The 24,896-nt window shown below is 41.6% G+C and overlaps 1 protein-coding gene across 1 annotated transcript in view; it reads right to left on the minus strand.

Moving 5' to 3' along the window:
* Window positions 1-22,798, minus strand: part of DUSP29 (dual specificity phosphatase 29) — a 30,705-nt gene extending 7,907 nt beyond the window's left edge. The window contains exons 1-2 of the mRNA XM_033066378.1: window positions 22,700-22,798; window positions 7,240-7,453 (exon numbers count right to left, since the gene is read on the minus strand). Coding sequence (XP_032922269.1) covers window positions 7,240-7,424 — 185 coding nt within the window. The 5' untranslated portion in view covers window positions 7,425-7,453; window positions 22,700-22,798. The remainder of the gene's footprint in view (window positions 1-7,239; window positions 7,454-22,699) is intronic.
* Between the last annotated feature and the right edge of the window lie 2,098 nt (window positions 22,799-24,896).

A 24,896-nucleotide genomic window follows, 5' to 3' on the forward strand; every position in this document is an offset into this window, starting at 1 on the left:
AATTTTGCATGGCAAATGCATTAGCTGTTGTTTTGCCCTTGACCTTTTGGAGGTTGGGAATATGCACATTGTTACTCCAGTCTCTTTGTTTCCCAGCTTGGGCTGGAAATGGATTTGGAAGCAGCAATGTATCAACCTTGAATGGTGTGCAAAAATTCATTATAAATGCTCTGATGTAATTAAATCATCTTCTGTGAAATAACTTATTTTTCCCTCTTTTTACCAGCAAATTGCAAATGTACCAATGAATTTATGCTCAATGTTTTCCTCAATGCTTGGGTTAGGCTAACATTAAAATGTTATCTGCTTTCTTGATTGTGCTTGATATGCAGACTGATTTGGCAGTCCCCTTTGAACTGAATGGAACCTTTCCCAATAGAATTGTTTCCTTTATAATATGGATGCATATTTTCTTTTTTCTACTGACATTGCTAATCTGAAAAACTTCCAGAAAATGAATGCTCAGTGCTGAGCACTCAAATCTGTTAAGTTCTCCACATTTTCACCAGAATAGCTATCACTCAAACTGTGTGTGGGTGTTGTAGAACCTGTTAGTGGAAGCAAGACCTAAAATACTTGGCCTAAGTGGAACAGGGTCAGTACAGGTTCTGTGGCTACGTGACTTTTGCATCTGCAGGCCAAGCTAGTGCACACAGTCTGTAAAGTGGATGCCAGGCACTTTTATTACAGCAGATACCCTGGACACTTTTATCTATGGAAAGCTTTTCCTAAGGTTTGTAATATATCATGTTTTGTGGAGATATGAAGAAACAGTTGTTGTGTAATAGAAAGTAGGGTTCACTGGACTGCAAGTGGTGTTTGCCTTGGGCTTTAGAATCTGCATCTTTTGAAGAAAGCTGAAGTGACACTTAGTATTTTTCAAGAGCCAGAGTGCTTGGTTTCAAACCTAATATGGAGATTAGAAAGTACTTCAGCTCTTTCATCTTTTTCTCTATCCCCTCCAGTCTTACACTTGATAATTATATTTTCATAAGAGATTTTGCTACTATTTGCAAATTTTTCCTCTTTTTTTTCCTTGTAAAATCTTTCCCCAAAATCTAGGTCAAGAACCCAGCTGGGCCACCACTTGTCATACTGGCTCAGGTTTGTCTGCTTTTTACCTCCTGTCAGCCAGTACTTTGTACTTTGTTCATAAACATTGCCAGGCAGAGATGTCCTGTGCTGAGACTGACACTGCCATAGTGTAGGCAGTTAAATTTGGGGTCACACTGGGTTTGCAGCAGCTTGGTTGCCAGTTAACAGAGCAAGAAACAGCCAGGTAAGGCCTCCCGTGGAGGGCCTGTGTGCCTGCAAATGGAAGTGTTACTGTGCCCCTCAACAGGTGTGCTTGGACTGCCTGTAGCCAGCAGTGAGCTCTGGCTTTGGGAGAACGACTGGTTTGCTTTCCACCCTCAGCTGAGTCTGCATTGTCAATGCTGTTGTGAAAGCATCCCTCTGTACACTGGAACCAGAGCCTGTGGGATTTGCTGTGTTTCATCATGCATGATACTGCTGATTACACCCCAAGGAGAAGGGAATGCTCTTGGCCTTCCTTGCAGTTTTTACCATGCCTGAGGTATCAGAATTGTAGAGGAAAGAGAGAAATAAATCAGGCATGAATATCAGATTGGTTGAGGTTACTAATAGCATAGGATTGTTCAGGGGTATATGAATCATTACCCTATTGGAGTATTTATGACTCTCTCTCTAATTCACTTTTGACTAGAAAAGGCATAGGTTTTTTCTCCCTTGCAGTTGGCTCACTACCAGATTGTAATAGTCAAGCTAACAAGATTCTTCTTTTCCCCTCCTTGGGTGCTGCTGTTTCCTATTAAATTGCAATTAATACTTCCATTTTTGTGATTATGGTCGAATTTTAAGTAGTCATTGTAAAGAGGAATTTGCTACAAATGCCAGTGTAGGTGAAGCTGCAAGCACTTGGCTACTCGTGCAATTGTTTTCATTTTGTATATCTCCACCATCTGTGCTATTAGCACTTGATTTCCTTTTACATGGTGCAGCTGTGGTCTCCAGTGTCTGCCTTGAATGTGTTCCCATGCAATGAAGGTGAAGTGTGGCACTGGGAGATAACAGTGAAAATTTCAGTGTAATTCAGCTTAGTAAGAGATGACCTGGGCCAATTAGTCCCATGTAAAGCTCATCAGCTCTTCAGTTCAGAGCACATAAATTTATGCTAAAAGTTAAGTATACCCAGAAGTCCTTTTCTCTATATTAAGCAAAAGCTCAGTGCTTTTCTGAATCTGACCCTGCATTTACTGTAGGGCAGATGAACTCATAAACATGTTTTTCAAGTTCTGAGGCAAGGGGGACTACTTTGATGTGGGAATCCCACCTCTATTGTGAAAATTGGAGATAAAATCACTTCCACATATGGATATATCAATACTAACAAATATATCAATACTCACCAAAAGCTGACTCAGACAAAAGTGTCATCCACTTTTCAAATGGTTCCCAAAAGACTATTTACCTCTCTTGGGTTGTACAAGGGCAAAATAGAGGGCTTGTCTGAGACTTTAACCATGCCTGCTGTCAGTTTTAAGCCTAAATTTCATAGGATTAATAGCAAGTGTTGCAGTAAACTCTGCATTCTTCTGGAAGAAACAATATAAGTTGTTTTAACATGAAAAAAGAATGCTTTCTTTCACATTGCTGTCTCCAGCGTACCAAATCTCCTCTCTTCAAAAATACTGTCATAACAAGCTTTAGTCCCGGCTACTTTTGTTAGAAAGCCCAAATCAATGGAATTTTAAGAGAGGGGACAAAAACTTGCAGGCATTGCAGCCTGCACCTTCACACACAGTATTAAGGGTATCAAAAGCAGCTAACAAAGGGAAGATATGGCAGCTCATGAAGAAAACATAAGTACACTTAAAGGAAGGGATGTACTCCTCCAAAATACCTCAGAAGGGTATGGGCAGAGCAAGGTAAGTCAGCACCTTACAGCTGGTCCTACTCAACCATGACTGGTGCGTTTATCAACTTTAGGTAGAGCCAAGTCTTTTAAACTTCATGCAAAGGTTGTGCAATGCAAACATGTTTCAGTATAGACTGTTAAAGCCACAGATTGACGTGACCCAGATTGACAAAACACCAGGAAATTTGAGGCAACATGTTACTAGGAGAGGAATGTCTCTCTCAAATTTTTCCATTTACTTAAGCGCTAAAGGAAAGCTCAATGCAGGATGATAATTTACCAGATGGTCAGTGTCAGAAAGAAGCTTGCTGAATATAGGCAATATTGACACTTTCTTAAGAAAATCTGGCAGCTCTCCCTCCTGAGGAGAGATGTTGAGAATTTCCAATAATACTGACCCAATTTTTCCGGGTAACTCCAGCACTGAGGGAGGCTAGAGATAGTGTAGCATTGTATCCCCTTTTCCTTCTGAGGTGTTGCTCCATTTGTCTGGGTACCTCCTGTTCAGTGTTAATGAAAAGAATTTTTAGGTACCACTGAAAATACTGAACGAGATTGTCAGGATATGGGATAGAAACATTCAGTAGTTAATTTTCCCTTAGTCCGAAATGGTGGATGTACTTTTTTAAGTGATACAACCTAGACAGAGGAAATAGCTCTCTGTTTATGTACAGCAAAGGCACCAAGCACATGTACTGTCGTCAGTTAGTTCCTGGTCTTGACTTCAGTCACTCATCAAATGTTAGAAATCACTGATAGAGATGTTCGGTGAAGAAGTGTCAACTGTCTTGGAAACCACTGGAGCGTTGAGGTTTACTGTCCAGTGTTAAAGATCTGATTTTCTGGATTGTTAAACTGCTGTTACAATTGGCAGGTTCTCATTCTACACGAGTTAAAACTATGTCCTCAAGAGTGTTGTTATTATCTAAACCCGCATTTGCTTCTATTTTCATATGATTAATACTGGCGTAGATGCTAGGAGTTCGTAATGCTAAATGGTGGGAGGTAACTGTTTTCTAGCCTGAGTGAGTCCCATCTGTTTTCTTCTAGGTTAGTGTAAATTGTTTTTTTACTTAGTCACTTGGAAAAAGCCATACGGTATTGCTTCTTTGCAGAAAGGTAAGAGGAGAGAATGAGTTTTAGTTATGCATATATTTAGTGTTTAGTTACTTGTCTTAATTATCATCACTCCAAATTGTGGGTTTGAGTTACTCATCTTCCTTACTTGTGTTCGTTCTGAACACCATTAGCCATAGCACAGCACAGGCACAGTCCCTAGCTTTTGTGAATTACAAGCTCAGTTCAGCTGCATACCCAGAAGATTGTTTTTCATACTTGTAAAGAATTACATTTCAGAAGACTTCTTTTTTTTTTTCTGGGAATAGTTTGAGAACAAAGCAAGACTTGAAATTGTAATCAGGCCCTAAAACCTAACGAGATCTAGTGAATGCTTAAGAAAACAAATTGGCAGGCTTTTGTCTTCAGCTGAAATATTCTTTGAACTTCAGAAATGTAGAAGACTAAACATCATCTCAGGTAATAAGGCCATCACTGAATAGCTGCAAGAAGAAACTACAAGATGAGTAACTGGCAGATATTTTCCATGTGATCCCAGTGAACCAGGCAGGTTTGGGGTTTGCCAGTAAAACTGCCTGTGCGAGCAACCAGGTGGCCAGTGAAACAAAGGGGAAAGACAAGGCTGCTTTCTATCCCTTTAGAAGACTTCTAAATATGAGGAGGATACAAACAAACACTAATCCTGGTAGCAATTGAATCACAATCTTAGCCAAGAGTGATTTATTCCTATCACTGGGCTGTGTCATACAAATTCCAGTATCTGGTCTTTAAAAGCCCTTGGAACTTGCTGGGGGAAAATTTCAATTGGAGCTGAACACAGCATGTTATATTTTGAGGCTTTGATTATTCCGGGTCTGACAGGCTCATAGAGATTTCATTGCCTCTGGGCAACATCTGCACTGAAGCCTCCTAACAAAAGGATGGAGTGGCCTCACAGGGCTCCTTGATAGCCTGTATTGCATTAGAAGGAAGATGTGGTTACTAGTCAGGGTAATTAATTAGCATTTCCATAAGCAGTGACAAGTCCTGTTAGCCTTGTAAATGCAGGAGGCAGGAATGAAGCACAGATGTGGAGACTCTGAAGACAAACTCTGCATGTGTGTTCATTTGATTTTGTTGATGATTTCCACCAAATTCTTTCAAGATCTACCTTAATTTAGCATGGTTGAGATGCAAATGCACACAACATCTGTTCATGGCTTGTGGCATCTCTTTGACCACCAGTTCTAAATCAAGATCTTGAAACAATACAAAAACCCTGCCACACTGAGGGGGTAAGCTATTAGTCAGGGTAAGATACGGAGCTGGCTCTAGGAAAGGTCTAGAATGGTCTGTGGACTTTGCCTATTTCAAAGCAAATTTTAGCTAGGGTAGTAAAAGCCTGCATCTTGCCTGCAGACCAGTTCTCCTCTCAGATTTTCTGCCGTGTCAGGTTTGCCCTTGCCTGGCTGACAATAGCTGTTCTCTTTTGGGGAGTCCCATTTTCTGGTGAAGTTTTATTTCTGTCCACCCACCGCCTGCTCCTCACTTGTTTTCCTTCTCCACTGGTTTTCTCATTCTTTTGTCTTGTCATGGTGGAGGACTTGTTTTCCCTTGAAGCCCACTGATTTTCCTCCTGACTTAAGACCAGTCCCCAGCAGAACCACACTGCCCAGCATGATGGGGTGTATCTCTATGTGTCTCTCAAGAAGCTTGTGTTTCTGTTCCTTAGGTTAGTTTGTATGAAGTGCCAGGTGTGTGGTGTATTCAGAGTCATGCCTTCTAGCTTTTACTAAATTACAAGGTGTAAGAAAACACTGCTACAGGAAGATTACAGGAAGGAGTCAGTGACTGCTGTCCTGGGCTGCTGAGAGACTGACTTCTTGTCTGGTTACATTCCTTTGCCCAGCAGGCACAGCTATAGCTTCATCACACAGATTAGAGGAAAATTATTCTAACAGCTTCATTCAGGATAATTCTGCTGGTGATTTTAAACAAGGAAGTATGAAATAAATGCCAGAAGAGGCTGTTCTTTATGGTGAATCTTGAGTTAGAAATATCTAACAGGAGGGGCAGGGCGGGATGTGGAGAGAAAAATTCAACCCACTTTTCTTTGTTCCTGAATCATTTGGGCAGGCTGTTCACAGGCTTAATTTTTTTTATCTCACACCACACACACTCTCTTCCACCCTGTCTCTAAAAGTGGGAGCCCTGGCTTGGTTCAAGACCAGAACTCTTGTGTCTTTCTGTTGCCCCCAGCATCACAGAAGTAATTGGTGGATGGTACTAGGAGTCCTGTAACTTTCAAAGGTGTATATCTTTCTTCTTTTATAAGCTGGCAACAGATGAATTTTAGGACCTTTTAAAAAATTATTGAGAACTTTGGGGCCACTGGGGCTCCTACTTTCAGTGATGATGTAAAAATAAATGTCATGTTAGTGCAGGGTGTAGAGGAAAATGGGAATTGGACCAATAATGCCAAAGGGGTAAGAAAAGCTTTCTTGCTCTGCTAAGGGCTTGGGCTGGGGGATTTTCTGGTGGCATGTCTCCTGCTGCAACAGTCTTCTCTGCTTCTTGGAATAGCCTGTTTCTAGTTTAGTCCTGTGCTCAGCAGAACTAAGTCTGTTTTGTGGGTTTGGTTTTTTCCAGATCACACTTGGTCTGATCAGTGAGACACATCTCTGCAACTTTGTCTTCCTCAGGGTTCTGTTTGCTTTAATCTCTTGAGCAATTTGGAAATGGAGAGTGTTCTATGTACACAAGCACAGGCTTGGAAATGCAGAAATACAACTGCAGGGTGAGCTGTCTCTTCAGTCACTTTTCAAGAATTACATTTTAGGCCTAAACAACCTAAGGTGTGGCAAACGCATCCAGGCCGTGCTCTGTAACTGTGGAACGACTTTCACTCAGAGATAAATAACAAATTGGTCCTTGAAATGAAGCATTTAAAAATAGATCACAGAAATAGAGCTTCAGCCTCTGCAGCCTACACTGGTGCCACAACCAGTGCTGTCACTCTGACTTTAACATGAGACCCAGCTGCCCTTACTCTGTGCTTTTCTGAAGCAGCACTAACAGGGCCACACCAGGCTCTGACTGCTCTGTGGAACTCTGATATCTGTCAGTGCTTTCAAACACTTTGCTCTATGACTGAGCTGTGTTTAGAAGAGCTTGGTAATCCTCCGCGTAGAGGGGATGTACTAGGTACCCTTACCTGCTGCGTAGGGGGTACTGTGTGCACTTACTCGTCTCCTATGTAGAGGTTGGGCCAGACTTCATTGACATGAGTGTACTGAGGGCATCCCTTCCACAAGAGCCTCTCCAGTTCAAACGCCCCTGGGGTACAATAGTCCACATCAGGATCTACTTTGACTGTTGTATATGCATTTTTCTTCCCAGCATTCCAGCTTCCTGATGACATCTTGTCCATGGAGTAGCAGTCTTAGGATGTGCAAGAAACTGGAATGCAACCAAAACAGAACGTTAACCCAAGGAAACACATAGCAAATGACTCCTGTTCCAGCTGTGGGATCCTGGGAGCAGCACTGACCAGGTGTGATAGAGCGTTGCTGGAGTCAGATGAACATGTTCTGTGGCAAACACAGACCTGCACCTGGATTTCTGCCTCCTCAGAGTAAGGTGAGGAATATGTTGTTGGATGAGCTCACCAGCAAAGGAAATAAAACTCAAAGGTTGGTGATTGTTGAAGTTCAGTCTCTGCCAGGAATTTATTTCCTGAACAATCCACTGGCAACAGTCTAACAGCCTAAGGATCTAAAGCACCCATTAACTAAGACCGTCCTAAAGGCTCGTCCTTTGTGATATGCAGCAACGAGGAGAGAGTTCGTGTCTATTCAGGTGAATGTTGCATGTACTGTTGTACTGTCTTCTACTTTTTTTTTTCAGCGTTGCCAGCTGCAGATTCCCTGTCTGCTGCATATCCTTGTGCGCTCTGCTTTTATTTCTTTTCCTGGACTCTCTGGTGTCTCAGGGTAGCAGTTGTTCATGTCTTTTATTCCCTTGAAGGGAGAAATTGAACCTTGTGGTTCTGTAAGAGACTTGTAACAAGATGTGGAGTTGGGCTTGTTCTTATGAAGTGTGCAAGTAGAGCCTGCCAAAAATCCACCTTCCTTGCAGGCAATGAATCCTGTAGTTGCTCCCAAAATTTCTTCTGTGTTGGCTGCTGAACGTTTGTGTCTTTTTAATTCCAGAAATCTGGCCAATGCCTTCATGCAGCTATTGCAGAGCTGTCCTGAAAGTAGGATGTCCATTTTTCACTAACATCCCATGTACCCATGGGGTTTGTTTGCTCAGTTTGGGCTCTTTTGTGCCTGTCATTTTCTGTTTCTCTACAAAGCTTGCAAAAACCAAATTATTCCTGTTTTCCTACTCCAAAGCTGTGTAAGATTGTGGAGTCAGTTTTTGTTTGGCAAGTGTACACCTTTGTTCTAAAATTGGCTTGCTTTCACTGGCTAGGGGATTTATCTTTCAGCCATGAAATGTGATGATGATGATGATGTTTAGCTAAGCAGTCCTCTCTTGAGATTTTTAAAGGGCTCTGAGAATTCCAGCTTGTAGCAAATTTACCTTGGGCTTGTCTTGCATGCCTATGTGTAGTACCAAGTCCCATCTCTCTGCCCCAGTAGCTGTGCCCTGGGAGAACCTTTTTCCTTCCCATGCCAGAATTATGCTAATTCGACATGCAGACTCAGCAGTGTAGATAGATAATGTTTGTCTGTCAGAGATACAAATCTAAGACAGTCTGACTTTGGGAACGATTAGGCTGTTATCTAGAAATTGATAAGAACTGCTGTTTGTCTAGTAAAGAATTATCTTAACTGAGAGCCTGTTTGCCTTGATGCTGAAGGACTGACTACTTTTATTCACTCCATAAAATGAGATGGAGGAGAGGAAGGGAAGAGGAGTAAGCAATGTAATCAGTAATCACAGTTGGCGGCCACAGTGCATTGATTTGTTACACCTCAGAACAGGGCAATTACATCTGCAAATGCTGGTTTGTGGTACTGGAACACCGGCGCAGTTTGAAGCTTGGTTAACACTCTGAAAGCTCGACCACTGCTGAGAAATCCTTGTTTCTGTCTGTCCCAGGAAGCCATATGCTCCCTGAACTTTCAAGTACGCTATGTTCTTTTATGCCTTGCCAATGTTATCTGCTGCGGGGATTTTTAAATTGAATTAGAGCACAGGAAAGCATCAGCTGAAATTCCTCTAATAAAACGTATTTCAGATTTGACTCTAGACTATGTAAGAAGTAAGAGAGAGGAGGGAAAAAGGGGCAAAGGGTTGGTTTGCTACTTTGACTCTGAAAATAACTGCCATTAAACTTTTGGTTGAGGGAAGAAGGGCTTGCATCTTCCCAGGAATCAGTCTAACCTCATCTCATATTAGTTGTTCTACGTACACCAAACAGAGCTTCAGGAAGACTATTTCCTAGGCCAGCCTTCTTGGAATAAAAAGTAAAAAGGAGACTGGATTTCTTTGGCGTTCTTAACAGTTCTTAATGCTATTGTGGGTATAAGGGGTGACTGTTTAGCACAAGCCCAGGCAGGGAAAGCTCAGATTTCTCTGGCAGACTTGTGTGGAGAAGAGACCATCTCTTGCAGAGCATTTACCCAGTGCAGTCAGATGGTAGCCAGATTGCAGGGTTACCTCTGCACAGGCTTGTTGGAGCAGGCTCCCACCCCTTGTGGTGCTTCATGTGGGCTGTAGATGAGTTGGTGCAGCCTGAACGATGTACCAGCTTGGCAGTCGCTTCATGGCACTGCACTGTGTTGGGGACACAACCTTAGGCCACAATAGTCTGAGTTGAAAGGGACCCACAAGGATCACCGCAAATGAATGGCCCACATGGAGATTGTGAGCCTGGCACTGTCAGCACCTTGTTCTGACCAACGGAGCTAATTCCCAGGGTCACGTGGAAGTCCTCTGGAGTAGGGACTGCCCTTATGTCCTTTGCATAAAGAACTCTGCACCCTGCCTGCTCCTGAAAATGCTGCTTCAGGACAGCCTTTTTATTTCATGGGGGAGGGATGAGAAGTCAGCTGGCTATGGAACTGCCCTTGTCCCAGATAGTTTTCCCCAGCAGGAGGGTTTGAGCCCAGCTCCATAGCGAGGAACAGATCCCTGTATCTGGGGCCAGGAGTTTGCACCCCTTCCCTCTTGTCCTGCTGGCCTGTGCCGAGGCCAGGCTGTGTTAGCTGGTGAGACTTTGCTGTTCCTTCTGTGTGCCACCTGTGGGGGCTGGTCAGACCTGGGGGTGGGGCACACCTAGGTGGGGCTCACAGGTGCTCCAGCCTGTGAGATTCTGCCTGCTGAGCCCAGCATCCCATGGGTTCTGCTGTTCAGTGCACACAACGCTGAACTGCTGGTACTCCCCAGTTCTGCTGTCATGGACTTAAGGGTATTATCAGAACAAGGATGATAAAAAATCCAGTCATCTGCATTTTTATACCCTAATCTTTCTCTTCATAAATAAGACCAAAGTGCATGTTATCTAATAAATTTTATTTGTTAATCGCTTGGATGACTGGAATATTTGTCCCCCTTGGGTTATATGTATATAAATGAAAATATTGTTAGTGATTTCACAAAATGGTAATTCAGAATAATGGAGAGTTAATCCTCTTTTCATTAGTGAGCCACTTCAGGACATACACTGTGGCAAATTATGCTGCATTTTAAGTCATTCTGAAGTGCTGTGCACTAGAAAAAAATACATTAAACTAGTTTTGCATTGATATAAGTAATTGTGTGGCTAATTTGGATAAGCAGCATGCATTAGGCACAGCAAAGGAATCTCTTCTTTATGTTCACTATCTACTCTACAGCTGCCAGATGGAATTTCTTATACAGCTCTTTAGCTTTTTTTTATTTTATTTTTAACAAAGCAGGGAGGGAAGTAAGAAAGTGCAAGAGAAAAAAAAAAGAAAAATCTACCAGTCTGTCTGCTGTTTAATTCAGAGCATGAGCACAGTCTATTGGTTGGAGCACTAATATGGTAGTGAAAGATTTGCCTTTTGCACCACGTTTGGCATCCCTTGAACTACTCAAATTAGCCCTGTGAAGTCAGAGTGTGGTGGCCCATTTGAAGGGATGTCCAATCCCATCAGAAAATTTGTAGGGGTGAGTTAATGCTTTTGGAAATGTCAGTCATGAGCTCTTCAGTTTGGTAATCCCAAGGAAAACTGAGCTTTTTTCTAGAGGTGAACATCAGAGCCTTGGTGGTGCTGTGTACATTTCTAATGCTGGTTTTCCACATGTAATGGAAGTTTCTGAGTACTTTGAGACTGAAAGCTATAAGTCATTAGCTACATAACAAGATACTATGTTTCTTAGTATTTTTGACTCAATGTGCTGTGCAAGCCCTAGTGCTGTGTATAAAGATGACAAACAATTTGGCAAGATTTACGCCTGAGAGTTAAGATCCAAGTCAGCTGTAGAGACTTAAAAAGAAAAAAAATCAGGCATGCACAGACAAGCACTGCATTTGTCTGTGTCCTGTGCAAGGGCCTTTCTGTACCCCTCCCTGGCACAGAGGGTTCCTCCATCGCTGCTCTTGTCCCCACCGTATGTACTCTGGCCACCAACTTGTAGCTGTATTTGTGTTCTTGAAGCTTCAGATCTTCAGTGAAGTCAGAGCCCAGTGGCATTGGTATAAATAAGCAATGAAAGAGGCTAAACAAATAAAAAGTGGGAAGAAAAATGGAGAGAAGACAATTTTCCTTACTCTTTTCTTTAGCAGTATTAGCTGTTCTGTCATACTGGGCACAGGGCTTCTTTGCCTTAATACCCACTTCACTCCATATTTATACAGCGGAATAGTTTTAAATTCTTTGCCACCCGTGTGTCCTGCTCTTGGAAGTTCTCCCAGCTCCTATGACATTGATTACTTGTGCTAGTGGCGGTTTTGATGCTGACTTTATTAAATTTAATTTGGTGTGTACATGTGTACAAGCCTTGGGTTTGTACTCAGAGTTGTCTAAAAGCTACTGAAAATACCAGGCAATTTACCTGGTTTAGCCAGGAAGCGGAAGTTTTTTAGCATTTAACAAACACCTAAATACACAACCTGTTTGTAAATATGGAGGCAGATTTTTAATCTTATTCCTGTTCTGATGCTTTCAGATTTTGCTCTCTACCTGTTGTCAGCTCTGAAAAAGGAATGGAACTGTGGTATCATTGTAAGTTTTTTTTCCAAGATGCCAAGGGGAGGAAAGAAACCTGCCTATCAGCGCTCAGCTTTTCTTGAGGAGTCTACAAACGTAATGGCATATGTGCTGGACCTTATATCCATTTTAGTGCAGTAGAGATAAAAACTGGTCCCTTGAAATTAATTGGTGGTTTGACCCTCAAACCTGGGGACTAAAGTAGTTAACCTATTGCCATGAACACTAAATCCAAAAGAACACAAAAGAGAAAAAAGCTGCATTTTGATTAAGAAATCATTTTTGTGCATGAAGAGCTTGTTACTAAGAAATTACTCCCATTTTCTTTTCTTATCTTGGATAGAGGGCAGACTTACTTGAATATTTTTATTTATCTGGAAGAATTCAACACCACTGAAGTTGTTGGACTTCTATCTTCCAGGGAGTAAAACATAAAATCGTCTTGCCTTACAAACGATTGCAAAACTAATGGTTTTATTATCATTTACTTCCTTCTTTCAGTTTAATAACTACCTTAGGTAAGAACCTCATGGAGAAGCAACGTTTGTAACAAGTGTGTACAAGAGGGGAGGACTCAACAGAGGGTAAGGATGGAGAACACCAGTTCTATACTTTGAAAAAATGTGCAGAAGACTAGAATCTATTTCAGTAACCAATCTTCAAGCAAGCACTTGCTCACTTCTAAAGGCAGACAAAAATCAGATCTAACAACTGAGAGTCTTCAGAAATAGTGAGGAAGGATCTACTGAGCAAGCCCTTGAGTTTTTAAGAAATGTTCTCTTCTTCCATTTCCAGCCCACATGCCAGACGCATACCTCCCTTCAGGATGAAAAAGTGCTTGCCCTTTTTGAGTATGACTAAGCAGAGGGCTGTTTTATAAACTGAAAAGTTCTTGCAGAAGCCAGTGCACATGTCTGGAGCACAGTGTTTGCACTTGGGAGAAGGGTAAACAGTGCTTTGGTTTCTAAGCTTCTTGTAACTCAGAAGTATATCAGTTGAGCTGAGAGCTGGTAAACTGCAGTGACAAAAGCTTGCTCTGTCAGATGATTTAATGAAATTAATTGAAAATGGTGCTCCCTGATATGCCCCCCATGCTGTTTTGCTCAGACTGGGAAGGCTGGTAGTAGCCATGAAGAGCTATGTGCTTCCCCTGTAACTTCACACTTGTTGCACCCCAGGGCACTGCAATGAGCTGTGCTGCTGCAAAAGCTCCTTGGGTGGGGTTATGTCTTGTGTTTTGTTGGATTTTTTTTTTTCCCTAACACTAGGCGAAAAAAAGGTTATTTTTTACAAATAATTCTTGTGATGGAGAAGTCTTTCAAAATATATTTCTCTAAAACACCCCTAAAAGAATTTACCGAATTCCAAAGCTGTATTTATAGGATACTTAAGCAAAAAGTATAATCCTCTGTTCCCTATTCCTGTCCAAGTCTTCATCAAAATTCATTTACTTCAGTAGTACTTACTTTTTTTTAGCCCTACATTCTTATACTTAAAACATTCATGGACTATAAAATAGTTCATCTATTGCAGTCATCCTTAAACAGCTTTAAACCAGAGCAATTGTAGCCTCTGTGCAATTATTTCCCAGACCCTCCTGCTGTGAATATTCAAAACTAACCAGTTATTTCAACGAATTTCTAAGCCACATATGACTTTTAAAAAACTTATTTTTGCCCTCATTCTTTATTGTTGACTGGACTGGTTAATTGAAAACAGATTAAGCTGAGGTTTTATTAAATATTATTCGAGTGTCCAAAGAAACTTAAAACACAACATCATCTGAGAGAATTTTAATTCAATTGGAAAAGCTAGATTTGACTGGAGGGTGGAGCAATTATTGAAGAATAGGCAAAATATTCTGGGACAGATGTTACATGTCTTTAAAAATTGCATTTTAATTCCCTAACTTTTACATTGAAACTATCTCCAGGATAATTACAGTTTTGGCACCTAATTTCCTGATTGATAAAATTATTTTTTTAACACAACAATTTTGGTTTTCTAAAATTATACATTATACTTTCAAAACTTTTTGAGTCAGTAATAATTTTTTTTTTCTCTGCAACAAGCTAATTACATTGATAGTTACCTCGGCAAGTTTTCCAGTTCTCAGTCCCCTCCCTGCTTTACTAAACCAGGTTACAAAAAGAAGGAAAAAGGAGAAGTACAGCAGAAAATGTATTTTGCTCAGCCTTACCTGTAAGCTTAGGTGGGTGTTGTAGGTAACTGGTCCTGTGAAGTGCAGCAGAACGACAAAAGAAACCTTACTAACTTTGCAACTACAGTCTATTTTTAGAGGAGGTTTTGCTGACTCTGACCTTGAGTGCTACCCACTCCAAATGACGATCTTTACATCTGCTGGTAAAACTATTCCCTGATGCGACCTGAAACATTAAACCTGGCAGTTTAGTTATCTGGTCTTGGTATGACTAAGATAACATGATGCCTGCACGTTGACTATAATAAAACAAACACCACCTTTGATGTTGTCCCCTTGTCAAGGCCGATGCTATGTTTACTGCTGCATGTGGGTGAGGAGCATTGCACTGCTGTTTCCTGTCATGCTGTGCACAAGTGATTTGGCACTGGTACAACGGGCAATGGGAGAGGTGGCATCCTGACAAGGTTCTTTTCTCTTGCATGTGCACCACCAGAAAGCCATCTTCCCCTGCTTCTTGTTTTGGTTTTCTCCAGTGCCAGCACTTTTAGTGCCCATCTAACTTATGAAATGCCTTTCTTTACTGAGAGCATAACATGGTGTTCAGCCCTGGTGACATGAGAAAAGAGGCAGAGGTGCACTCTCCAACCTTTGAAAAATTCTCTACTTCCCTAAAGAGCTCCATGACTTCCTGCTGAAGAAAACCTAAGACTTTCTCTGGTAAGTCACAACCAGGTTCACCAAAGATCAGAGCTGGGTTCCCTGACATCAGAGCCATGCCTCTTCCTCTCCAGTACTTTGCTGCTGTGAGTGGTAACCTTCATGGCCACAGGGATGAAGGACTCAGGGACCACACATGAGCAACTGGTACACAATATCCTCTGCCTGGGCATTTGTTCTGCAACTTGCACCACAGCATTAACAGGAGATTTTGGTGCTGTTGGACATAGGGTTGTGATGATCTAAGATCCAGCTGTCATGTGAGTATTGCTATTTCTTAAAAGAAATTCTTCAGATCTTTTGCTTTCTGCCTGAAAGTGGGAAAAAGAGACAAAGAGACCAGTCGGGGCAAGTGTGTGATACTAGAAGTTACCCTTTGGTGTCTGGACCCTTTTTCTTCTGTTGAGTTGACCATCCTGGGAATGATCTCTCTGAGCAGACCTGCATGCACTGCTTGCCTATCTTTCTGCCTCAGTGCTCGCTACTGCCATACCAGTGCCTGCAAAAAACAGCCAGCTATTGATGGAAACCTCTTGGGGAACTTTTAAAATTTCTTGCAAGAACAGAAACAGTCTTCTGTGACTGCAAATGCCTCTGCCCTACCAAAGATTCAGGTTGCCTGACGATTTTCTACAAAGTATCCAATTCCTACAGTAGCTGCCATTAATTTTCAGTGGGACACAAATTCCTGACTCTGTCAGTTATTTTTAATGTTGCATTAAATTCTTTCAATCACTTTTGTCATCCCCTGTCTGTTTAGAAGATAAAAGTTCATCCTAGAAGGACCAGGGCCAGACTTAGCCATGGCCTGTGGCTAATGCTGCAGTACAGATGTGAAGTAATAACAAAGAGTTTCAGTTCAAGTTCTGGGCATTGGATCTGCTGCTGTTTCATGCTAACAGCATCACTCTAGCCAAGTTTCTGCATTACAGAGCTGCCAAGCTCCTCCCTGCCAATTATTCAGACAGTCACTCTTAAAATGAGAAAGAACTTGGATGCTAGAAACCTGCTGTGCCTTCTAAGGTATCTTGTAAGATTGTTGTGCAAATTAATTCTATACTGATAACAGAGAAACTTTGTGGAGATACAGACCCCATATAACAGAAACTTGCAGCAATTGCTTTATCTTGGTCCCTGCAGGTGACCCAGTACGGGTAACAGAGTAAGATGATCCAGCAGAGGGGCAGTGCTGGTGAGGGCAGTCTGCTCTGTGAGGTCTGTGTGCCCCAGGGATGGGCAGTGGTCTGTTGCTTGTCTCTGACCAAGGCTGTAATTCTGATGAGATCCATAGCATTACAATGTTTTGTGGTACTGTCATTTTCAGGCAGACATGTGAAAAAGAAGTGTTTTTCTGTCTGAGAGGCTATCTAAACAATATGAGCCCTTGTTCCCTTCTCTCTGTAAGGTCTTGAGAACAAGTGCAGAAGGTCACTCACCCCTTGGAAAAGCCACAGAATGGGTAAGATTGGAAGAACTGCAATGGGTCATTTGGTCCAACCTCCCTGCTCAGGCAGAGTCATCCTAGAGCACATTGCAGAGGACTTTGTCCAATTTTTGGGACTAGTTGTTAGTGTTTCCATTAGTTTTGTTTTTGTTAAGTAAAAAAATCCTAGCTGCTGAAATGTTTTGAGTGGCCAATGACTTGGAGTGCTTTGAGCCTGAACACATAGAAAACACAGCAGGAAGACTCTTAATTTGGAAGAGGTAAGCACCTGCCTTCTGGGAAGTTGAATTGTTACCTCAGACTCCTAAAAGCTGACTTGTCCTGTGTTATTGGTAATTTCTGAAAATCTTGGCCAAACTGATGATGGTGCTTTGAACACACAGATCACCCCCTGTTCCTGGAGCCTTGCCTACATCCAGCCTGTTCATGTTGGTGTGCAAATCCCTGCTGTCGGGGATCAGCTCCCAAGGGCAGTCACCCACTGGCACCAGGTGCCACTGACACTTTCTGTTGAACAAGTGTATGGAACTGTGGGAAGAATGAGCACTAAAGTCCCATCCAGAGGGAGGAGTTGGGAAAAGGGGAGCGGGGGAGGAAAGAGCTGCTTTTTTTTCTTCTTGTAAAAGAAATCTTAGAAGGAATGAGCTTGTTCCACAAAGGAAAGGGAAAGAAATTGTAGATTTCTGTCCAGAGCACACTAGAGGTACAGTTGGAAAAATCTGACATACTAAGACTTGAAATTTTTATGTTAGTTTAAAGAAAAAGCTTTGAGTAAAGTTCTGGTTTAGAAGACTTCCCTCCCCCATTCCAACCTGGTGAACTGGAAGATTTCCTCTTTGCTACAAAATATGTTCTTATTTGGAAAAGCTGGGTTTTTAACAATTTCATGGGAAGAGTAAGTATATAATTATATAAGATTGTCATAATGGACTTTTGCAGCTGTACTGAGATGCTAACAGCATGCAGAAACCATTATGTTTCCAGTTGTTTGGCAAAAGTTAAGAAACCTTATATATATATTTTAAAGTTAACTGTAAAGTAAATCCAGATGGTTCTGTCTCACACAGACAAGCAGTCTTCAAACTAGACATATAGTTGTAGCCTGACTATAACTTGTTTTGATTACTGCAGATAGAGAGAAATGCTTTAAATGACTGCACCCTCCTCACAAAATGCTGCATGCCCTTGATTCTTGCTGAAGTCAACTGGTGTTTATACAGCACTACATAAAACTTGTCTGACAAAACCTTGTGTGCAGGAGTATCTTGCTGGGTGTTACTCATTTAATTTCTCTTTATGCTGAAGTATTGCTTAATGACCCCCATCAGGGTTGAGGCTCTGCTGAGACAGGCACTGCAGACCCATAAAACAAAAATGACAATTGCTGCCCTGAGAAACCTACTGTTTGAGCCTGGGTTTGTGCTTCCCTCTTCATCTCCCAGCTACGGATTGCCAGAAAATATTGGTTGTATGCTTATTTTTGATTTATGTATTCAGAGTTTTATTTGATTCTTTAATAAGCACTGTCTGTTGTGTTCATTACTTCATTTCAGCCAGACGTCGGTTGTGTTGCTGCTATCAGCAGGGGAATCAGAATTATGTTGACTTGTGAGGCCATTCTGCAAATCAAATCAAAGGGGCAGCTTTGCTTCACGGAGCAAGGATTTCAGTGGCTGAATGTTTTAAGTTGATGCATTAAGGAGCATTTCTAAAAGTCTGAAAATAGGAGGAACTGAAAGGTCCATCAGAAATTATAGACTTGTGGTATCTTGGTTTTTTTATGTTTTGTGGTTTTATTTTTTTACTCAATAAGCAAACGTTCTTGTAGATAAAGGTTGATGTTGTTTGTCTGAGTCATGTAACAAGTAGACACACTGTTTTATGCGTTTCTTAGGCAGTATTGTCAAGAGGGTAATTTAGATTTGACCTGATAGGAATCAAATTTACTAACTGGTGCATCTCTTGCTATGTCTGTGACAGGGCTAATAGCCCAGTATAGTGGCTGTGTTTGTAAGACACTATGTGAGACAGGGACAGAGCAACTTCCCTGGGGGTTAGTTAGGAAAGACCCCAGTCCTGAACAAGGCTTCCTGGGTTTGTGGGGTGAGGCTGGGGCCAGGGCTCTGAAAGGCATTTTGTTCACTGTTCTGGTTTTTCTCTCACTGTCAGCAGAAAAAATGTTCTGGGAGATTTGTGTTGAAATGGAGTATAGATCCCAAGGCATAGTAATGTGGAAAATAAGGATGAGGTCTTTCTTGTAACCTCCCCTTACCGAAGAATGCTGGGAACAGGGAGAGCCTGGGGCCCCAAACTGCTGGCTCCCCTGTTGCTCAGTCAGTGCTAAGAGGAAGCCCTGCAAGCAGGGCACCTACCAGAGGAATCCTCTGCAGAGAGTGTACTCAGTGAGGGCCTCATTCTGTGCTGTGCAAGGCATCCTGATGTGCTCCTCAGGCCCCAAAATGGAGCATCTCCAATTGGTCAGTGTTAAAACTGACCTCTAAAGAAAAGGGCTTTGCCAAAAATCAAGGGGGGTTTGTCCCTAATTTACCACAGAAACACACACAGAATTGCAGCTAATTCTCTTGACAAGAGAATTGGGAAACTGCCACAGTCTGTTTCTACTCTTGATATTCAGGGGATAAGAAACTCTCTTTCTTTTACTTCTATGTATCATTAATAACATATTGCTGCAGAGGTTCCAGAAATGTGTGGTCCAACCTATTTCCTAAGCATAACACACTTTAAAAAAATAAACAAAAATAGTAGATACTTGGTATGTAACTCTGATCAGAAAAATTGTCCAGACATGCTGAGAAAAGGTTTCAGGTCAGAGTAATCTCATGGTATATGGAGATGTAAATAGAGCTGTGAGACAGAAATTGGATTGATGTTTACTGTCCACTTGGTACAGGATTCTGGCTTGCTGGCAGGGCAAATGGGGAAACACCAGAGTTGCCATGCTGGTGCCACTGATCTGGCGTCTGTTCCACTGACTGTGTCAGTAACAAACCTGTTAAAGGAAACTACAGTAACTTCATGACTATAAGGCACACCCTTTTGACTAAAATTTTCCCCCGAACCCGGAAGTGCACCTTATAGTCTGGTGTGCCTTATGGTCATGAAATTACTGTACACTAAATCTGTGCTCTCCACTTACAGGATAAATTTTCTTCCCTAGAGAAAATCTGTTTACTCTTCCCACTCCAATTCCTTAGATAAAGCTTGGCTGAAAGCCTGAAGTTTTACATCTTTTCCAAAACTATTTATTTTCTTCCAATGTAAATTGTCTCTGATGGTGGCTTTTCTTATTTATGTGACTACATTATATTTTCTTTAACTCTTCTGTGGTCTTTGCCTCAAAGTGTTCTGATAATGAGTTGGACAGACCAAATAATGATGACAACTTTAACATTAACTAGTTTGAAATATATCCCCTTTCCATTCTTCCTTAGCGGGCCTGAGGGAAGTTTATCCAGCCATTGCTCAGGTGCAGCTGTTCTGCTGTGCTTGGAACATCTGGTCCTGAGGGACCATATGGCTATGACCTACTGTCCCTCTAGAAGTAATCAGCTGCACTCATGTCATAAAACTCCACAACAGCAAAGCAATGCCTCATAATCCACAAGGAATGCTCCAAAACCACCTCAGGCCAAGTGCCTTTTAATGACTTTTTGCTCTGAGTTTGATCAGGTTCCAGACTATTTTAAGCTGAGAACACCATAAATGCTGGAAATTAGGTACTTCATTTCAGGAAAAATGCAAAATCCAGACTGAGTAGATCTGCAAAGCAGAAACAGGGTTGTTACATTGAGAGAGATAGCAAGGCTGCCTTAATAGATGGCATTCAAGTACAGCTGCTTATGGTTCTTAACTGGTGTTGGCCCACAAAACGCATGCTTAGAAAGGAAATCGGGGAGAGCTAACACATGCCTGGGGGCTTTGAAGTTGTTATTATCATCCACATGCATAAGAACGGGAGATCCTCTCTAGTCCAGCAAGTACTGAGAAATGAATGAGTTTGGCGCAGACATCAAAGGTCTTCACTTGTAATTTGCTTAAGAGATTAAAAATGAAATATGAGGGAATTATTGAGGAAGAGCAAGCTGCTGTTTTTTCCCCCTTGCAGCAGGAAAGAACAATTGAGCATCTATTCTGACTGAAAGTGATTACTGAAAAGCTTTCTGACAACCTGCAGCAAAACAGCAGTTGCATCTTAGTTTCACTGACATCAAATAAGCTTTTGATTTACTGAGACCCAACTGGACCTGTCCAGTGCCAAGGATTGTCTTTGAGTAGCAAATAAACTTGATAAAGCTCTTTTTTTTTTAAAGAGCCACAATCTCTAAAGCAATGTGTTGCCAGACCATGATATGTGCTCTGCTACCAGAAATATTCTATTTCAGAAATAAACTAACTAAACCTAGTGACAAACACCTGAAGCTTATTACTTTTCCCATGGCTGTCAAATGTGAATTTTACTAAGGTTCTTGAGTCTGAGTAACCATTAGGAAGGAGAGAGCATTGACAAGCCAGATTAGGAGATACGGAAGCTTGGTAACAACTGTGGTCTTCTGGGAAAAAACTATGAAAGCTTTGGAGGTGGAAGGAGGAAACAAATGGCTTCCTGGAACAGCTTCCAGTAGGATTGCAGAGTGTGGGAAACCCACATTTTTGGAATTTGAGGAAAGACTGTGGTGAATTTTTGAAAATAATCCAGAGATATTAGCAGAGGTCTAGATCATGTAAGTCTTCCCAATGCACATCCTTTTCTGTGGCTGAGTCAGAGATGTTGTGACAAGACTTGTTGCCTCTGAATCAAGATCACATACCTTCAAAGCAGAGCCTGGCCTTCTTTGGAAGTGTTACAGGAAGTGATGGGTATTAGTCTATAACGCGACTCAAAATGCAAGATGCTGACTACAAATCATTTCCGTGCTTACTTTGATAATTTCCTTAACACCATAAAATTTGTGCGGTTTGTTGACTTTATATCTATCATGCTATAACACCTTTTCTCCTCTTCACCACACTAATTCTTATTAAGTGTTCTTGGTCCACATCATCTTCTTTAGGTTGGAATTTTACCAGCTCTTCTATGTTCTGAAGTGGGTGGTCCTTAAAAAAATCTTGTCTGCTACTTTGCTGTCCCTTGAGCAGAATATCTCCAGTCCAGCTCATTTATTGTTTTTATATCATGGAGGCACAAGGCACTAGTAATAAAAATGAGGGTAGGTTTCCCAGTCAGAATTAATCAGCTACATTTATAAGCATTGCTGCTCTTAGTTGTTCTGCAGTGTTAAAATAGTCTCTTGTTAAAACAGCTAGAGTCTCCCACGTTTTTCAACCCATAAACACATGCTGAAAGTTTTGTGACCAGTTATTAGCTTGACCCACTGCTTTTCCACTAAGATACCATAGCACCTGCATTTGTGCAAGTATCCATTCAACACACCTTATTCCAGCTGTTACAAATGCTGATTCACTGCAAATTATGGATTCAGTCCTCTGCATTTTCCTAACTTACAGACAGTGAAGTGATAACCAATTATTTCAAATGACCATTAAAACACAGAGGATTTTCACATGAATGAAAATTACCTCCAAGCTACCACAGACCTGAGAACACAGCCCAGTGGCAGAAACGAGCATGGAAAGGGGTGTCAGGAGATGAATTCCTGCCAGAAAGGGAGTGCCAGGGGATAGGACTGGCCATCAGCAACACTTAAGGAATAAAACTGTGGGGAAACTGCCTGGATGGTCAGTGAGATGATTTTTTAAAAAATCTTTGTAGGAAAGGAGTACTTGGGGCTAAGATGCAGACCCTACATTTTTGAAAAATCTGAGCTATCAACTGGAGTTACTGCCTAATGCAATTATAGCTCATTTGCTAACAGAAAAGCAGTATGTATAAACAGTGCATAAAATTATTGCTAAGCATATTTTTGAAATGTCTTGAAATGCTCAGTGCTATGAATAAGCCTGGTTTTAGAGAAAGAAAACTACATGGCATGCCAGAGATAAATACAGGTTTTACCTATTGACTTGTCTCTTTTAAAAGAGAGGAAGAGAGCAGGTGGATGGGGGGGCAACCTAAAGGAAGAAAAACTCGAAAGTAGAATACATCAAATATTGTTTCCTTGGAAACAAAAAGGAAGATTACATCACAGGGTTCAAGCCTATAAATAGCAACCTACCAGTGCAGATACAGAAGAAACTCGTGTTCCATGAGAGAAAATGTAGAAATAAAGATGACCTCCCTTTAGACACTGCTGTCACAATGTAGTCAGCACAACTCGATCGTGAGGACCAGCAGTAAATTTAGCTGATGGTACATGACAGTCTTCTCTCAATTAGCTGTAGCAGTCAGCTCAGGGAACTGGTTCAGCTGGTGAGAAGAGGTACAATTTTCAGGCTGCTATAAATACCATCAGTGTCTCCAGAGCCCTGCTATGCTGCTGTGGCAGAAATTACTAGAAGTCTTCAGCCTGAACTCTAAATCCTTTGGGCAGTCATGACAGGACAGTGAAAACATCAAGTCTGTATTAATGTTTGTAAGAAACAACCTTGCCCGAGTATCTCTGTGCTCTGGTGGGGTTTCAGGCCTTTGGAGATGATGAGCTGCGACTCACAGGAGTCACGCAGGGGGTTTTGTCCTCCTGTGGTCCCCACTATGCCCTGCCCCCTTCTCCTGTCTCTCTCTCTCTCCCCCCCTGCTGCATTTGTGTGACTGTGGTTTCTGTGCTGAGGGCCATGGGGGTGAGCAGGAGCCCCTGAGGAGGCTCTGGAGGCAGGCACAGAGGAGGTGGCTCAGCACACGCTGGGTGCCTGCCCCTGCTGCGAGCTCGCGGTCTCTGCAGCACCCTGCTAGTGTGCGAACTGAGACTGCAAGTGTTTTCTGTTTGACTTATGTTTCCTGATGCTATGGAATATTTATACCATTAATTACTAAACCAAAACATGTTTTTATTGTTACAGATGAGTTCCTTTGGATTATGCAGTGGTTCATCTTACAGCCTTTCCTTTTTAGTGACATGAAACTTTCTGCTTTTGCAGCCAAACACTCATGTGAGAGTGTATAAACAACACTGCTAAAGGATAGCTCCAAAATTGGCCAATTCATGCATCTTATGGGCTAATGTAGCTGAATCTGCCTTCGGAAGACTAAAGCCTTGAATAAATCATATTATTGTACAGTCTCTCCATATGTTAAAAAAAAAAATCAATTGGCTATGGCTGTGTTAGGAAACAATCCCCTCCAAATTGAAACAGAGATTTGTTCCATTAGTTTCTATGTGATAACACAGGGCCTGGTCAAATTTCCACTTTCTGGTGGGAATCATCTTGGTTTGAGTAAGGAACTTAGTGTGATCAACAGCTCACAAAGGATTGCTGCTTCCCAAAGCTGACAGAGTAGGGACTGAAGGCTGGTAAATAAAAAGATTTCTTAAATGTCCCAATGTCATGGATGTTGATGATGCTGTAATATATATGTATGTATACATCCTTCCCTGGCACTGCTCATTAAAAGGCATAGCAAGTCAGTGAAACAGCATATGCTCCCAGCTGCTTTAGCCCTAGGACACGGAGTGCCAGGTGGCAGGACTCTGCTCTTGTAGTTTTTTTTCCATGTCTTGTGACATGGTACATACTCCTAAATCTACTAGAGAATCTCAGCTTTCCTTGACAGGGAAGAGGAGGAGGAATCTAAGTTTATTGCCCTTGTCAAGAAAATAATGAAAACAATGAACTTTAAGACAAATAATAAAATCCCATGCTTTAAAAAGACATTCTCACAATGGGAAAGGGTGTATATGTGTGTGATACAAGAGTTCTAAACATCTGGGGCTGGCAGAAATACAGTTCTTGCTTAGGTAGATATAGGGGTCGTTTGCATGTGTCTGAGTCCAGCTGTGATTCTGGATCTAAGACTGCTATTACCATAATAAATTTTTAAGAACCCAGAGCTGTAAATGTCTAGTGCTAAGGGAAATCTGGATAGGCTTTGATAGGATTTGAACCTTGTAGTTTGTGTCAATCTTCAGTTTAATCTTGTTGTTTTAATTTGAAAGGATTGTGAAGGATTTGGCATGTCTTTTCATGGCAAGAGTGGTTTGAGTGGGAAGGGGACGCTGATATGATAGTGCTCTCTTTAACTTGGGTTTGCTGCTGTAATCTCTCATCTCTGAATCATTGTGCCTGCACAATTTGCTTGTTTCTTTTCAAAATATAAGTTCTACATTGTAAGTTGATATTCTGTGATGCAATGTTCTGCCAGTATAATCACAGAATTCCGGAAGTTCCATTGCATGGGCAAGCTACTAAACTATGTAGATTTTTTAGGATTTTTTTTGTTTTCCAAGCAGCCCAAAATTAGGGGGTATTTTTGTGTGG

This window comes from Catharus ustulatus, chromosome 8 (assembly GCF_009819885.2).
Source record: "Catharus ustulatus isolate bCatUst1 chromosome 8, bCatUst1.pri.v2, whole genome shotgun sequence".
NCBI lineage: Eukaryota > Metazoa > Chordata > Aves > Passeriformes > Turdidae > Catharus > Catharus ustulatus.